We start from the raw sequence: 16,952 nt of genomic DNA on the forward strand, positions 1-16,952 counted from the left end.
AATACGGACAGACTGTGGTCTGTGGATGAGGAAGTCGAGGATCCAATTGCAGAGGGATGCGCAGAGACCCAGATCCTTGAGCTTGGTAACCAGCTTGGAGGGGATGATGGTATTAAACGCTGAGCTGTAGTCTATGAACAACAGCCTGACATATGCGTTTTTGTTGTCCAGGTGGTCCAGAGCGGAGTGGAGAGCCAGTGAGATCGCGGTGAGCAAACTGCAGTAGGTCGAGGTTCTTGTCGAGGTAGGAGTTGATATGCGCCATAAGAGAGTGGTGAATCTCTGGACTCTCTGCCCACAGAGGGTAGTTAAGGCAAATTGGCTGCAGTTAGATGGGTCGAGGTTCTTGATCAGAGGGTAGGAGAGAAGGCAGGTACGATATGGATGATCCATATCATCAGGCTCGACCGAATCTCAATTTCTATGTTCACTTTCTATAATCAACCACAGCACTTCATCACCACAGACGTTAGTATCATTTTTTGCCTTTGTTGACATTGAGTGGCGTGAAATTCTGCGTCATGTTTGCACACGATGGCTCTCTCTTCATCCCGCCGTCGAACGTCTCCTACAAAGCTGGCCAGCTCTTCCGTCATACTTTAGGTCCCTTGAGACCTGTCCTGTGGCAATGAAGAGGATTTTTGAGGACGAAGAAAAAACTGGAGCTACTGAAATTCATCTGTGCTTTTTCCACGACATGGGGTGTATTTTTGACCAACTCGTAAAAAAGCTAGAGGAAACAAAGCCCTGCATCACATATGTTTACGAGGAAGTCCGAAAGTTCAAAATGAAGATGCTTCAGCGGAAACAGGACAGCTTTTTTTGGATCCCAGACCAAGCAGCTGATGGACAAACAAGTGCCAACACAAAGGTCCAAACAGCAACAGGACTTTGTGAGGTTCTATCACTCTGTCATTACATACATTGACAAGTGGGTTGATTTCTCACCAGAAAATGTAATGATGAAACTGAAACCGATTGCCCTCTATGAGGAGCTCTCTTTCACTGAGCTGGAGCTGGTGATGGCTGCCCTCGGAGACAATCAATAGGACCAACTCTATGAAGAGTTTTGCGCTAACTGGGAGGAAATACAGAAAACCAGACAGGATACCACAAAATCCACCAGTGAGAAGTGGGTGGCAGTTTTCCAAAACATAGGGAAAGCCAACTTGATTGACATGTTCAGGATTGTATCATTGGTCCTCAGCGGGCCAGCCTCGAATGCCTTTGTACAGAGGATGATCTTCTCTCTGATGACCATTAAATGGTCAGACTCAAGAAACGGATGCAGCACAGAGCTGATCAAAAATTTACTTCAAATATCTGTGAACTGTGACTTGTCATGTAAGGACCTCTCTGGCTGTGCAAAGGACAAAGGACTGCTTGACTCAGTCAAGAGCAGCAAGAAATATCCATGGAAAAAGTAGACTTGGTGAGTTCCCCCCTCCCTCTTTTCCACTTTTGCTGTAATTATATGTCTACTCTCATAGGCACACATAGAGTGGGTTATTTGGTGTTATTTCATGTCTGACTGATCGTCAAATTATGCTCTGTATTATGCTTTGTTATAATTTGGTGTTACATTTCATATATAACACTGAAGATATGTATACATGGTTCATATATTGGATTTGTTTACCTATTCAGGGTTGTTGGGTTTTTTTTCTCTCTCTCTTTTGAGGAAGGTCCCTGTTACCACCTGCTAGCTGCCAGCCCCCTCAGTCACTTCATCCCGGCCCTGCACCATATGCACATCGCCACGGCACGACACCTTTTGTCCCTTGTGTTTAAGAAGGAACTGCAGATGCTGGAAAATCGAAGGTACACAAAAATGCTGGAGAAATTCAGTGGGTGCAGCAGCATATATGGAGTGAAGGAGATAGGCAACGGTTCGGGCCAAAACCCTTCTTCAGACCTTTTGTCCCTTATTTAGGAGTGAGAACGTTGGCAACTCTACCTGTGATGGAGACAGAGAGATAAAGAACTGGGAGAGAGGTGACCAAGATAATCCACGTGAATTTCACAGCAGGATGACAAATAAATGTATCTTGTATCTTGTAATAGTTTATAGTAAAATTGATGAAAATACAGAGAACTGCACACGTGCAGTGGGCAGCACCAATGCAGTTGTCGATGTAGCAGACAAAGAGTTGGGGAATGGTGCTGGGACACAGTTCGAACAAGGACTGTTGAAATGCAACCACTGCTAGTTGCATTTTCAAATGCTGCAGAATGACTTCTTGTTCTTAAATCTTTCCATGATGCTGCCCCTCCCGATCGTTGGCATTCTCCAACCTTACAAGGTTTCCACTGTTTTCCAAATTTTGTTTGACCATACAACATTGATAAAATGCAGTTGGCTCCACAGATGCTGCCTCACCCGCTGAGTTTCTCTGGCATTTTTATCTACCTTTGACTTTGTTGACGATAGTTTGGAAAAAAAAAGTTGTGGCTTTGAATGTCGTTTACGTCAATAAGACTTAGCTCGCCGTTCATTTCAAAGACTCACAGAGCTGGCTGATAAAGCACCACCCACATACCAGGAAGTGTGCACGGTATGGGTCGGCTCAAATTACATGCTGCAAGGCAAGGGTGTGTGCTTTATTTCCAATCAATTCCCTGTCTCCCCTGGACATTTGCAGCATTTGAATGCTGCTTGACAACAATTCTGCGAAGACTTGGACATGGCAAGATTAACAAAGATCGTCATTTTAGCAATCTCAGTTGGCATTTTAGCAGTGTTATGGAGAGATACATTTGAACCTGGTAAGGACTTTTAACATTGTTTGAAACACTTTTACACTTAAAACGTTTGCTCTTAAAGAAATTAGGAGGAACTCAATGAATTATGCAACTCACTTCTATTAGGTTTCTTCCTGGTAAAACACGGCTATGTGTTCTCACATCACTGGTTTGGTTGTTAGTAAAAGATTTTTCATTCAGCCTTTTATTAGCTTCTCATAAATGTACACAGCCTGATAAGAAGCATTATTATCAATATTTATTGACATCTACTGAAACGCAATACTCCACTTTTGGATGGTGTTTTAACAAGGTCTCTGATTGCGTGCAATTTCTTACAACTGACATTTATTGCACTTGTGTCATTTACCGGAACAAGATATTATCTTGAGGAACAGCAGTCGGTGCACAATCTGTGCTGTCAGGCAGTCTGAAGAAGGGTTTCGGCCCGAAATGTCGCCTATTTCCTTCGCTCCATAGATGCTGCTGCACCCGCTGAGTTTCTCCAGCAATTTTGTGTACCTTCGATCTTCCAGCATCTGCAGTTCCTTCTTGAGTGCTTGTCAGGGCTTTGATTGTCCGGGGATAGAGAAGGGTGATTTCACGAAAGGTCACTGGATCATAGATCCTCACCCACCTGGACGCAAAATTTAACTGGGGTACAAACACTTCCGGTACATGTTATTGATGCTAGAAACGTGTACTTTCACACCCGTTAAAAACCCAGAAAACGGCCCGTTTTTGAGCTGTAAATAACTGCCAGTCGGGGTGACCGCGAGGCACAGTTATCTTACTTTACAGTCCAGAAGATAAAGAAAAACGAAGGTAAAGACAAGAGGGAGCTGAAGGGGCAACAACAGCGGAAGTGTTTAGCGGACATTCGCCGTGGAGATATAAAGATAGAAAATATCGGGAATTATCGCGTTTGCTCACTGCATTTCATCAAAAGAAAGGCATTATGTTTTATCTTTATTCATTTGTTATATAAAAAGTTTTAAAAGTGAAAAATCCATCATTAAAATTGCAAAATCTTCCATGGTTCTCAGGTGGGTTTTAACATGCAAAAAGAAAATGCTTCTGAAGCTCCATTTACCATTTAAATAATCGTAAACCATAAATGCGTTTTGAAATGAATTTTACTCAGATGCAAGCTAAGGAATGGGATAATTGTCAGCTGTTAATTGGACAAAATCAGGACATTTTATTATTATTATCCAATTAACAGCCCATGTTCAGAACAAATCAGTGCCGGTACCGACGACCAAGGAAAGGTGGAGCCCACAATGATCCATTGTTGGCTGCGGAAGAGGTGATAAGGAAGGGATTATATGGATGCGACCAGTGGAAGTGGCATTGGAACAGTAGACCAGTAGCAGGACAACTAGGGTGGGGGAGGGAAAGCAAGGATGGCCTGGAAAACTGCAAAGGGGTGGTGTTTAAGAGCCTTTCGGATAAGCGCACTGAATGATATAGTATAGAATGATATGGTACTTTATTTCTCACATGAGGCCACGGGCATATTGGAGGAACAGCATCTCATATTTCGCTCGGGCAGCTTACACCCCAGTGGTATGAACATTCACTTCTCTCCGCCCCTCCCCCACCTCTGTGAACCTCTGCCTCACCTGGACGGAGTCGAGGGGGGAGGTATAGGGACAGGTGTTGCATCTCTTGCAGTTGCAGGGGAAAGTAAATAGGTAGGGGTGGCTTGAGCGGTAAGGGACGAGTTGACCAGGGAGTTGCAGAGGGAACGGTCTCTGCGGAAAGGGGTGGAGATGGGAAGATGTGGCTGGTGGTGGGATCCCGTTGGAGGTGGCGGAAATGTCGGAGGATTACGTGCTGTATGTGACGGCTGATGGGGTGGAAGGTGAGGACTCTGTCCCTGTCATGACTGGAGGAAGGGGGAGCAAGAGAGGAACTGCGGGATATCGAGGTGACCCTAGTGAGAGCCTCTTCTGTAATGGAAGAAGGGAAAGGAGGATCTCCGATGACCTGATATGGATCATTTTATCTTGGGCACAGATGCGGCGTAGACGGAGGAATTGGGAGTAGGGGATCGGGTCTTTACAGGAAGCAGGGTAGTCTAGATAGCTGTGGGAGTCGGTGGGTTTTTATTTGATGTCAGTTGATAGCCTGTCTCCTGTGATGGAGACGGTGAGATCAAGAAACGGTAGGGAGATGTCGGAGATGGTCCAAGTGAATTTGAGTGCAGGATGGAAATTAGTAGTAAAGTTGATGAAGTCAGTGAGTTCTGCATGGGTGCAGGTGGTAGCACCACTGCAGCTAGCGGGATAAGGGATAGAGGGATATGGATCATGTACAGGCAGATGAGATCAGTTTAACTTGACGTCGTGTTTGTCACAAACATGGTGGGCTGAAGGGCTCGATCCTGTGCTGTACAGTTTTACATTCTAATTCTAAAAGCAAGTCTAGCTCTTGCTATCTGGTTGTTGACTTTGTCATCTGTGTAACATGCAGGGGTTAATATCTAATGGTTAAGACGCTTAAGTTAATGTCTAATGCTTTCTTTGTACAATGCTAACATTTCTGCAGGCACTGACAAGTTTGTCTTAAGCATTCCTGCACAGACATTAGCAGTGACAAGGTCCCTTAAGGGCTATTAAGTGGCATATTCAAGAGCAGCCATGGTGGCACAGGAGTAGAGTTGCTGCTTTACAGAGCCAGAGACCCGGGTCCGATCCTGACTACGGGTGCCTGTCTGCAAGGAGTTTGCACGTTCTCCCCGTGTGTTTTCTCTGGGACCTTCGGTTTCCTCCCACACTCCAAAGACGTACTGGTTCATGGGCTAATTGGCTTGGTATAATTGTATAATTGTTAATTGTCCCTAGTGTGTGTAGGATAGTGTTGGTGTGCGGGGATCGCTGGTCGGCGTGGACTCGGTGTACCGAAGGGCCTGTTTCCATGCTGTATAACTAAACTAAAATATGTTTTTTCTTAAATTGTGCAGGAAGGAACTGCAGATGCCGGTTTATGCAAAGTGCTGGAGTGACTCAGCGTGTCAGGCAGCATCTCTGGAGGGAATGGATGGGTGCCATTTCTGGTCAGGACCCTTCCTCAGAATGAAAGTAGAGGGGAGGGAAACTGGAGATAAGGCGAGAACAAAGCAGGGCTGGCAATAGATGACCAAGTATTGTTGGTTGGGGAAGCGGAGATAACAACGGGATACAAGGATACGAACAGTGGAGGGTTAGGGTGGTGGTGGGGGAGGGAGGAGGACGCGAATGCAAGGGTTACTTGAAATTAGAGAAATCAATTTACACCCCAGGGGTAGGAATATTGATTTCTCTAATCTCACGTAACCCCTGCATTCCCTCTTTCCCCCTCCTCCCCCACCCTTGTCATTTTACTAGTTCCACTGTTCGCATTCTTGAATCCTTTAGTCATCACCTCTACTCCAGCCAACAATGGACCATTGTGGGCTCCACCCTTCCCTGGTCATCTAATGCTTGGTTCTGGCCTTTTCTTACCTCCAGTCCCCTCCCCTCTACCCTCAGTCCGTAGAAGGGTCCCGACCAAAGATCCTATTGCAGTCCCGACCTGAAACGCCACCCATCACTTTCCTCCGGAGATACTGCCCGACCCGCTGAGTTACTCCAGCACTTTGTGTCTATCTTCTTCTGCATTGTTTTTTTTACTTCATGAATACATGCCCCTTTATGACACTTTGGTAGCCAATTCAGAATACTGGTGGGGAATGACTGACTGCATTGAATTTGTTCTGCTATTTATGAATAGAAAATTGCTGCACCACTTTCCATACTGCTGGGCGTGTGCCAGTATTATAGCTCAACGAACACAAAGTGACTGCCAGGTCCGGAGCAAGTCCTGAGCATGTTGTTCAACCCATTGGATTTTGCCGTATCCGCTGTTACTTTACATCATGTGAACGGAATCCTGTAAACAGGCAGCCCTGAGGGACAATCCACATGTGGTTTCTGGATTAGAATAGGGCACAAACACTCCAGTGTGTCTTTCATGCAGTTTTTCCGTTCCGCCATCTGCAATGATAATGTTTTGAAATGCTATCTGTCAAGAACTGTTAAATATGGGATTACACTGACAGAGAAAGCATCTATTCGCACAATGATGGTGGCATAGAAGACTGGACACAATATAAACATGGGGGGAAAAAAGGGGCTATGAATTAATTAATAAAACGGAAAATTAATGCTATGCAGATACAGAGCAAGTTCGTCAACTTCCTGGGCCAGGAATGCCCTGAGCCGTGGAGATTCAACAGGACGCAAAATCTCTGATACATTTTTCAAACTAGTACAGGGGTGGCACAATGACACAGTCATAGGGCTGCTGCCTCACAGCGCCAGAGACTCAAGTCCGATCCTCACTATGGGTGCTGTCTGTACGGAGTTTGCACGTTCTTCCTGTGACCGTGTGGGTTTTCTCCGCTCTGGTTTCCTCCAACACTCCAAAGACGTACAGATTTGTTGGTTAATTGCCTTTGTCACAATTATAATAAATCATCCCTAGTGTGTAGGATAGTGCTCGTGTACGGGGTGATCGCTGGTCGGCGCGGACTCATTGGGCCAAAGAGCCTGTTTCTGCTCTGTCTCTCTAAGTCTAAGAGTCCCGATCCTATCCATGTTCTCCAGCGATGCTGCCTGTCCCAAGTCCCACTTGGGCGTCATTTGGGCGACATCCTAAAAAGAAGTTGTCGCTTCGTGACGCGGGCGTGACGCGTGGTGAGGCGAGGTGACGCATGCAGTGACGCGCGGTAACGAACGGTGCTTCCCTGTCGCCCCAGGATTTTGGAATGTTCAAAATCCTGGGGCGGCATTTGGGTATCTCATCATATCATGTGCCCTGTCACACGCTGACGTATGCTATCCTGTGGGTGACGCCCGGTTAGGGTTAGGGTTACGGTTGGGGAAAGGGACCACAGATGGGGTGTAAAATATTCTTCCTTCAATGCATGGATTTTAAACATCAATATATTAAAATTAATACAATAAAATCAATTGTGCAAATGAAAAGTCTGAGTCATTCAGTTTTATTTATAGATGTATTGGTCCGCTTCCAGATCCGATCACTGTCTCTATAACTTTTCACAGGGATGGATTCAGTGTGTGTAGACTGTCCCCTCTACCCCCCCTCCCGCCCCATCCCTCCTCCCATTATCCCCCTACCCCCTCTCTCCCCCCCTCCCCTCTGCCACCCCCTCCCCTCTCCCACCCCCTCCCCATCCTCATCCTCTTTCCCCTTCCCCCCGTGCACTCTTCTCCCCCTTATCCACTACCCCCTCCCCCCCTCACATCCCCTTCTCCCCCTCTCCCCACCCTTCTCCCATTCCACCCCCCCCCCCCCACTTACTTTCCCCGAGGCCCCCCGATTTGTGGACCCAGCCCTGACACCAGCGATCCCCCGCACACTATCCCTCACATGCTACGGACAATTTATACAAAACTGTGCGCCTTTTGAGTGAGGGGGGAAACCCAAACCCTAACCCTAGCCCTAACCCTAACCCTAACCCTAACCCTAACCCTAGCCCCAACCCTAACCCTAACCCTAGCTCTAACCCTAACCCTAGCTCTACCCTAGCTTCTGCCTGCTCTTCATGGGAACTAAACTGTTGGCCACGAGTTGTTAGTGGGATCTAGCTGTCACAGGCTGGGTCCACAAATGGGTGCCTCCCCCCTCTCCTCCCTTCTCCCCGCTCCACTCTTCTCCCCCTTATCCACTACCTCCCTCCCCTCACATCCCCTTCTCCCCCTCTCCTTCCCCTTCTCCCGTTCTCCAACACCCCCCCCCCCCCCCCCCCCACTTTCCCCGATGCCCCCCATTTGTGGACCCAACCTGTGACAGCTCAATCCCACTAATAGTACTGCACAAAGGCCACATCATCTGTTTTAGTAACATTGACTATGGGATAAATGCAGACTTTGGGAACAACCCCCCCCCCCCCCCCCCTTACCTTGCTTCACAATGGGTGGTGGGTATTTAGACTCAGTGGACGGAGCCGGTGGGTGGCACTGGTACATTGCCAACATTGCCTGTACCCAGTTGAAAAGCCCGCTGCATCTGGGGGTTTGGAGAGACCATTGGAAGAGAGATCTGCCTCTGGGCCAACTCGTGGCCAACAGTTTAATTCCCATGAGGAGCAGACAGAACATTGGGGGTTTGAGTCCAAGCCCTGGGGCCCCTGTTTCACATTTAGTTCAGAGATACAGTGCCCTTAGACTCACCGAGTCTGCACCAACAAGCGATCCCCGCACACTATCCCACACACGCTAGGGACAATTTATACTTATAACAAGCCTATCAACCTATAGTTAGGGTTAGGGCAAGGTCTGGGGTTAGGGTTAGGGTTTGGGTTTCCTTCTGCACTCCAAAGGCGCACAGGTTTGTATAAATTGTCCCTAGCGTGTGTGGGATACTTTGTGGGGGATCACAAATGGAGGGGCACTGGGAAAAGTGGGGGGGAGAGGGGGTGGTGATTGGGAGAATGGAGGGAGAGGAGAAGGGGATGTGAGGGGAGTGGGTCGTGGATAAGGGGGAGAAGAATGGAGCGGGGAGAAGGGAGGCAGGGAAGAGGGGGGGGAGAGGGAAGGGAGAAGTGTAGGGGGGAGTGTAGAAGGAGGGATGGGGGCGGGAAGAGGGGAGAAGGGAGTTCAGTCTACACTCACTGAATCCATCCCTGTGAAAAGTTATAGAGACAGTGATCGGATCTGGAAGCGGACCAATACATCTATAAATAAAACTGAATGACTCAGACATCTTTTCACTTGCACTATTGATTTCATTGTATTAAATTTCATATATTAATGCTTAAAATCCAAGCATTGAAGGAAGAATATTTTACAGCCTCAAACCTAAACGGGCGTCACCCACATGACAGCAAACGTCAGCGTGTATGTCGTGCAACTTGACGGGTGTCAGTCACTGACGCTCCACAGTTGCCCAAATGTCGCCCAAGTTGGACAGGCCCATTGCTCCAGCATTTCATATATTTTTAATAATAATAATAGTAAAATGTTTGCTTGTTTTCATTAATGAGTAGTGTTAGGGTGAATATTCTCACCCTGTCCTACAAGGTGAACAGTCACACCCTGGCCACTCCCTCTTCTCCCTGCTCCCTTCAGGCAAGAGGTACAGAAGTGTGAAAATGCACACCTCCAGATTCAGGGACAACTTCTTCCCAGCTATTGTCAGGCAACTGAATTATCATGTCAACAACTAGATTGCAGTCCTGAGCTACTGTCGACCTCACTGGAGACCCTTGGACTATCTTTAATTGGACTTCACTGGACTTTATCTTGCACTAAACGTCATTGCCTTCATCCTGTATATATGTACACTGTGGATGGCTTGATTGTAACCATGTATATCTTATCCACTGACTGGTTAGCACACAACAAAAGCTTTTCACTCTACCTCGGTCAGTGGCGTAGCGTGGTGGGGGCCAGAGGGGCGGTTGCTAAATTTTTAGGGGTGCAAAAGAATTGTTGGATAACATTTTTTTATAAAATTAAGAGGCCCGGGGAGCCGTTGGAGTGAGGTTACCTGGAGCTGTGAGTATAAAAACAGCGCGAGCCAGGCTGCCGCCGCCCCAGCTCTGTGGCCAGGCCGCCTCTGTCGCTGCTGCTGCTGCCGCCGTCCCAGCCACTGCCGGCGCCGTCCCAGCTCTGATGCCGGGCGGCCGCTGTCGCTGTCCCCGCTCCGAGGCCAGGCCACCGCTGTCGCTGTCCCCGCTCCGAGTTCTGGTCACCGCTGCAGCTGTCCCAGCCGCCGCTGCCTCTGCCCCAGCTCCGAGGCCACCAGCTCCGCCATTAGGCCTCGGCACAGGGGGAGACGGGGGATACGACAAAAGAAGTCGCATCCCCCGAAGGAAGAGACCAAAAACGTGTTCCTTGCTCTTCCCCTTTCCCTTCCACTTCCCCTTCCCCTTCCCCTTTCCCCTTTCCCCTTCCTCTTTCCTCTCCGAGTTCCCTTCCCTGGTTTCCCCTTTCCCCCCTTCCCCTTCCCCTTCCCCTTTCCCTTCCCTTCCCCTCTGCCCCAGCTCCCCTCCTCACCAGCTTTCCTCTTTCCTCGGCCTTCCCCTTCCGGGGATACCTTTCTCTTCCTTTTTCCCGACCCCTTTCCCCTTTTCCCCTCTCTTTCCTCTTCCCCTTTCCCCTTTCCCCCTTCCCCTTTCCTCTTTCCCTTCCCCCTTTCCCCTTTCCCCTTCCCCCTTCCCCTTTCCCCTTTCCCCTTACCCCTTCCCCTTCCCCCTTTCCTCTTTCCCTCTTTCCCCTTCCCCTTTCCCTCTTTCCCCTTTCCCCTTTCCCTTTTCCCCTTTCCCTTTCCTCTTTCCTTTTCCCCTTTCCCCTTTCCTCTTTCCCTTTCCCCCTTTTTCCCCTTTTTCCCCCTTCCCCTTTCCCCTTTCCCCTTTCCCCTTCCTCCTTGTTTCCTCTTTCCCCCTTTCCCTTTCCCCTTTCCTTTCCTCTTTCCCCTTTCCCCTTTCCCCTTTCCCCTTCCTCTTTCCTCTTTCCCCTTCCCCTTTCCCCTTTCCCCTTTCCCCTTTCCCCTTTCCTCTTTCCCCTTTCCTCTTTCCCCTTTTCCCCTTCCTCTTTCCTCTTTCCTCTTCTTTTCCCCCTTCCCCCCCCCCTTCCTCTTTCCCCTTTCCCCTTCCTCTTTCCTCTTTCCCCTTTCCTCTTTCCCCTTCCCTCTTTCCCCTTTCCTCTTTCCCCTTCCCTTTCCTCTTTCCCCTTTCCCCTCTTTCCTCTTTCCCCTTTCCCTTCCCCTTTCCCCTTTCCCTTTCCCCTTTCCCCCTTTCCTCTTTCCTTTTCCCCCCTTCCCCTTTCCCCTTTCCCCTTCCCCTCCCCTCCCCTTTCCCTTTCCCCTTTCCTCTTTCCTCCTCTTTCCCCTTCCCCTTCCCCCCCCTTCCCCTTCCCCTTCCCTCTTTCCTTTCCTCTTTCCTCTTTCCTCTTTCCTCTTTCCCTTTCCCTTTTCCCTCTTTCCCTTTCCCCTTTCCCTTCCCCCTTCCCCTTTCCCCTTTCCCTTTTCCTCTTTCCTCTTTCCTTTTCCCCTTTCCCCTCCCCTTCCCCTTGCCCCTTTCCCTTTCCCCTCCCCTTTCCCCTTCCCTTCCCCTTCCCCTTCTTTCCCTCCCTTTTCCCCTTTCCTCTTTCCTTCCCCTTTTTCCCCCTTCCCCTTCCCCTTCCCCTTCCCCTTCCCCTTCCCCTTTCCCTTTCCCTATCCCCTCCCCCTTCCCTTTCCCTTTCCCTTCCCCTTTCCTCTTCCCTTTCCTCTTTCCTCTTTCCTCTTTCCTCTTTCCTCTTTCCCCTTCCCCTTTCCTCTTTCCCCTTCCCCTTTCCCTCCCCCTTCCCCTCCCCCTTTCCTTTCCTCTTTCCTCTTTCCTCCTTCCCCCTTCCCCTTCCCTTTCCCCTTCTCCCCTTCTCCCCCTCTCCCCGGCTAATGAGGAGGCGCAAAACTTTAAACTGCCCCGGGCGCTCAAAACCCACCCTACGCCACTGACCTCGGTACATGCTGAGGGTGGATGGGGAGTGGGTGCTTCGTTTTGTGGAATAATCTAGAAGTGGGATTTACGATTACAAGTGAAGGGTTGTCAAATTTAAGATAGAGAATGAGGTAATTTTGTTTCTGTGGGGGAGTGGGAGGTCTCTGGAAATCTCTTTGAAATTTTGATGGAAAAGAGAACTTTGAATATTTTTAAGGCAGACACTTGAAGAACAAGGGAGGAAAAGGAAAACATTGCCGCAGCTAGACAGGAATGTGGGTTTCAGGTTACTGTGCAGAGCAGCCATGATATTATTGAAAGGGAGGGCAGGTTTGAGGAGCTGAGCTCTGAATTTGTCTGTTCCTAAATCCAGGCAGGATTCAGTTCATCCACGACCAAGTAACATTGCACATTCCACAATTTCAACTCCAGTAAAATGCGTTACGTTGAAAGCTGCATAATCTCCACATGGAGTTTCCCTGTACTGTAAATGTGTCTCCCATTCACCATGTCCTGTCATTATTATCAGTGTAGGCGTGGTTGCATTTGTGATTATGGAATTGCACCTGTTAGGCACACTGTTCCCTATTCTCAACACTTTTCATGCAAAAAGGGTCTGAAGAAGGGGTTCGGCACGAAACGTTGCCTATTTCCTTCGCTCCATAGATGCTGCCGCACCCCCGCTGAGTTTCTCCAGCATTTTTCTCTACTTTTCATGCAAGCTGTACAATTGGGTAGATTACAGAGAATAAAATTGCAATACTGGATGGTAGACCGGTCTTCCTGAGGGTGAACCTGCAGAAAGCAACTAGCCGGGACGGAGAACCTGGCCGTGTACTTAGGAACTGCACAGACCGATTAGCGGGAGTCTACACCATCATCTTTAATCTCTCCCTGCTCCATTCTGAGGTGCTCACCTGCTTCAAGAAGACCACTATCATCCCTGCATCGAAGAAAGACAAGATCTCCAGCCTTAATGATACCGGCCAGTGGATCTGGCATTCACCATCATGAAGTGCTTTGAGAGACTGGTCATGGAACGCATTAAATCCAGCCTGCCAAGCAACCTTGATCCACTGCAGTTTGCCCAGAGGTCCATGGCTGATGCCATTTTCCTGGCCCTATACTCATCCCTGGAACACCTGGAAATGAGAGACACCTACATTAGACTACATTCATGGACTATTTCATGGGCTCTGCTTTCAATACCGTTATCCCATCCAAGCTCATCTCAAAACATGTGGAATTTGGAGTCAGCACTCATCTCTGCAACTGGATCTGTGACTTTCTGACCAACAGACCCCAATCAGTGAGGATAGATGACAATAATCTCAACACTGGTGCTCCGCAAGGATATGTTCTCAGCCCCCTTCTTTATTCCTTGTAGACCTACTACTGTGCAAGCCAAGTACAAATCCAATTCAAGTTACAAATTCGAGGATGGCACCACAGTAGATAGAACAATGATGTGACGGAGTACAGGAAGGAGATTGAGAACCTCGTAACCTGGTGTCAAGACACCAACCTTTCTCTCAATGTCAGCAAGACAAAATAGACTGATTCTTGATCAGCAAGGGTGTCAGGGATTACGGGAAGATGGCAGGAGAATGGAATTGAGAGGGAACGATCGATCTGCAATAATTGAATGGTGGAGTAGACTTGATGGGCCAAATGGCCAAATTCTGCTCCTATGACATGAACATATGAAGAGTTGCAAGAGCTCAGAGATCTCGAGAAGATCGTGGTTGGAGGCAATTACAGAGGTGGAAAGAGATGAGGCTTTGGAGAGGTTTGAGTCATGGATTCATTGAAACATAGAAAATAGGTGCAGTAGTAGGCCATTCAACCCTTCGAGCCAGCACTGCCATTCAATATGATCGCAGCTGATCATCCAAAATCAATAACCCGTTCCTGCTTTTTCCCCATATCCCCTGATTTCAATTTTAAAACATGAGATGTTGCTAGAGATGGGATCGATGTCGGTCGGCAAGAACAGGTATGGGACTTGTTGTGGATTAGAACCTGGAACAGCAGAACCTCAGGTGTCAAGTGATGAGAACGGGGAAGGCTTGTTCTGAATAATGAAGACTACAATTAACAAAGGCTTGCATCATACTATCAACACCACATTCACTAAGTTGAACTTAGTGCCTAGTTCTTCTCGAAAAAACGACGAGCGAACGGGAAATTTTTAACATATTCTGGTCGAGATTTACCCCCTAGAGTCTGAAATCAGCTTACCTGAAAATTTTGTGCGTTATTTCTTGAGTTATTAATAAAAATGTTCACAAATCCGATCAAACTTTGAAATCAAAACGCCTGTTTTTCGCTGATGACGTGACAATGGATCTGCCTGCCTGGCGTATGCTCGCGCTGCGACTGACATCACGTCCCACCTTAGTATTCTCCACACTGATGTCACTGACTGATCTGTCTCCTCCATATCCTTCTCCTTGGTAAAAAACAGATGCAAAGTACTCGTCTAGTACCGATCCTACAGAGCATTCACAAGCCTACAGAACATAATGTGTGCACAGAGTCAGCGTAATCGGGTAACATGGTCAACTATTGTCAATAATTGGCAGAGATTCAATAGTCAAGATCCCAGGTTCTGAACATTAGACTGTTCCTAAATCCAGGGAGGATTCAGTTCATCCACAACCAACTAACATTGCACATTCCACAATTTCAACTCCAGTAAAATGCATTACGTTGAAAGCTGCATAATCTCCACATGGAGTTTCCCTGTACTGTAAATGTGTCTCCCATTCACCATGTCCTGTCATTATTATCAGTGTAGGCGTGGTTGCATTTGTGATTCTGGAATTGCACCTGTTAGGCACACTGTTCCCTATTCTCAACAGTTTTCATGCAAAAAGGGTCTGAAGAAGGGTTTCGGCACGAAACGTTGCCTATTTCCTTCGCTCCATAGATGCTGCCGCACCCGCTGAGTTTCTCCAGCATTTTTCTCTATGGGGCAGCACCGTGGCACAGCAGGAGAGTCGTTGCCTTACAGTGCCAACTCCTCCTCACACCTTGCCTCTTGCAAGGACAACACCCCCGTGCTCTCAATTTCTCTGTCTACCTCACATCATAAGGCGGCACGGTGGCGCAGCAGTAGAGTTGTTGCCTTAGAGCCCCAGAGACCAGTGTTCGACCCTGACTACAGGTGTTGTCTTTACGGAGACTGTTCGTTCACCCCTTGACCTGCATGGGTTTTCTAGGGGTGCTCCAGTTTCATCCCACACTCCAAAGACATAAAGGTTTGAAGGTTAATTGGCTTTGGTAAAGATTATAACTTGTGCCTGGTGTGTGTATGATTGCGTGAGTGTGCGGGGATCGCTGGTTGGTGAGGACTCGGTTGGCCGAAGAGCTTGTTTCCACGCTGTATCTTTAAACTAACCTAAACTTTGTATTCGGTTAGATTCAAACCCTCTTCCTGGCAATTGTCTAAAACTAAACCAGATTGTTTGTAATCTTGGCATTATGCCTGACTGTGAATAAGTTTCAGATCAAGTTGCTAAGATCATCTATTTCTGCCGTTGTTTCCGACACATGACCTTTGCTCCACTTTACGATACGATATGATATGATGGAAAGTTATTAATCCCTGGAGGGAAATTGGTCATAAAACCCAAGATACATGAAACATGAAGTGATGAGTAGAGTCCAGGATTGGGGATGTGCAAAGGTTGGCGGTGAGGGGGAGGGGGGGGAGGAGGTAAGGGGAAGGGGAGTCAGTCTACCCCACAACATAAATCCAGTTTCTGTGTGGTACGTTCTATTGCATTTATGTGAGAAATACCGTTCCCCAACAAAATACTGATTTTCAGACTAGATTCAGATTCAGATTCAAACTTTATTGTTCTGGCCACGAGGGACTTCGAGCTTCGTGCTAGTGATGTGTGCTTGTGTGCTGCGTGCATATTATTTCACAAAAAATTGTTGTAATCCTGTCATGCCACCTCCCCTTTTTGAAAAGCTTCGTACGGGCCTGTCTTGTGGTCGAAAGCCATAACTCCCTGAAAGTAGCAGAACAAGTAGATAGCGTGGTATGCTTAGTTTAGAGATGCAGCACGGAAACAGGCCCTTTGGAATAGGAATAGGAGGAATTTATTGTCACGTTACTAAGCACAGTGAGATTCTTTGCTTGCATTCACAATGTACACATATAGCAGCCACCTACAGCGTTGACAAGGTTACAGAGCACGCCGGCTCCCCCTTTCATCCCCCCGCCCCCCCAACCACAGCGGTTCCCCATGCCGGGTCCGCATTGACCCTTGTCCCCCCCCTGTTGTTCATTGTTCTTCCCCTCTCCCCGCACGGCAGTTCCCCCATGCCCGGTTCTCCATTGTTTTTGCCCTCCCCTCCCCCCTCTTGGTGGTTCTCCACGTTCTCATCAACCGCGGGTCGACAGGGCTCGAAATTAGCAGTTGCCCGGGTGCCACTGACCACCCAAAGTGCCGCCGGCCAACCTAAACGGCGAGTCATTTTGCCCGGCTTGGCAACTTGGTTTATACCGAAGATTGACACAAAAAACTGGAGTAACTCCGCTAACGGCGCTTTCAAAACAAACCCTCCCGCACGCCGAGGCCTCCCCCTCCCTCTCCCCTCCCTGCCTCAGCGTGCGGGACCCGAGGGTTTGTTTTGAAAGCGCCGTTAGCGGATTTGCAAGCAGCGGCCGCTATCAGAGAGGAGGAGGAGATGGAGCCGCTATCGCGGCCGCTGCTGCCACTGT

The 16,952-nt window shown here is 48.3% G+C and overlaps 1 protein-coding gene across 1 annotated transcript in view; it reads left to right on the forward strand.

Moving 5' to 3' along the window:
* Window positions 1–2,587: 2,587 nt before the first annotated feature.
* hsd11b1la (hydroxysteroid (11-beta) dehydrogenase 1-like a) overlaps window positions 2,588–16,952 on the forward strand; it is a 51,368-nt gene continuing 37,003 nt past the window's right edge. Inside the window, exon 1 of the mRNA XM_055658981.1 lies at window positions 2,588–2,766. Within this exon, the coding sequence (XP_055514956.1) occupies window positions 2,685–2,766 (82 nt within the window). The 5' untranslated portion in view covers window positions 2,588–2,684. The remainder of the gene's footprint in view (window positions 2,767–16,952) is intronic.

This window comes from Leucoraja erinacea, chromosome 29 (genome assembly GCF_028641065.1).
Source record: "Leucoraja erinacea ecotype New England chromosome 29, Leri_hhj_1, whole genome shotgun sequence".
Lineage (NCBI taxonomy): Eukaryota > Metazoa > Chordata > Chondrichthyes > Rajiformes > Rajidae > Leucoraja > Leucoraja erinaceus.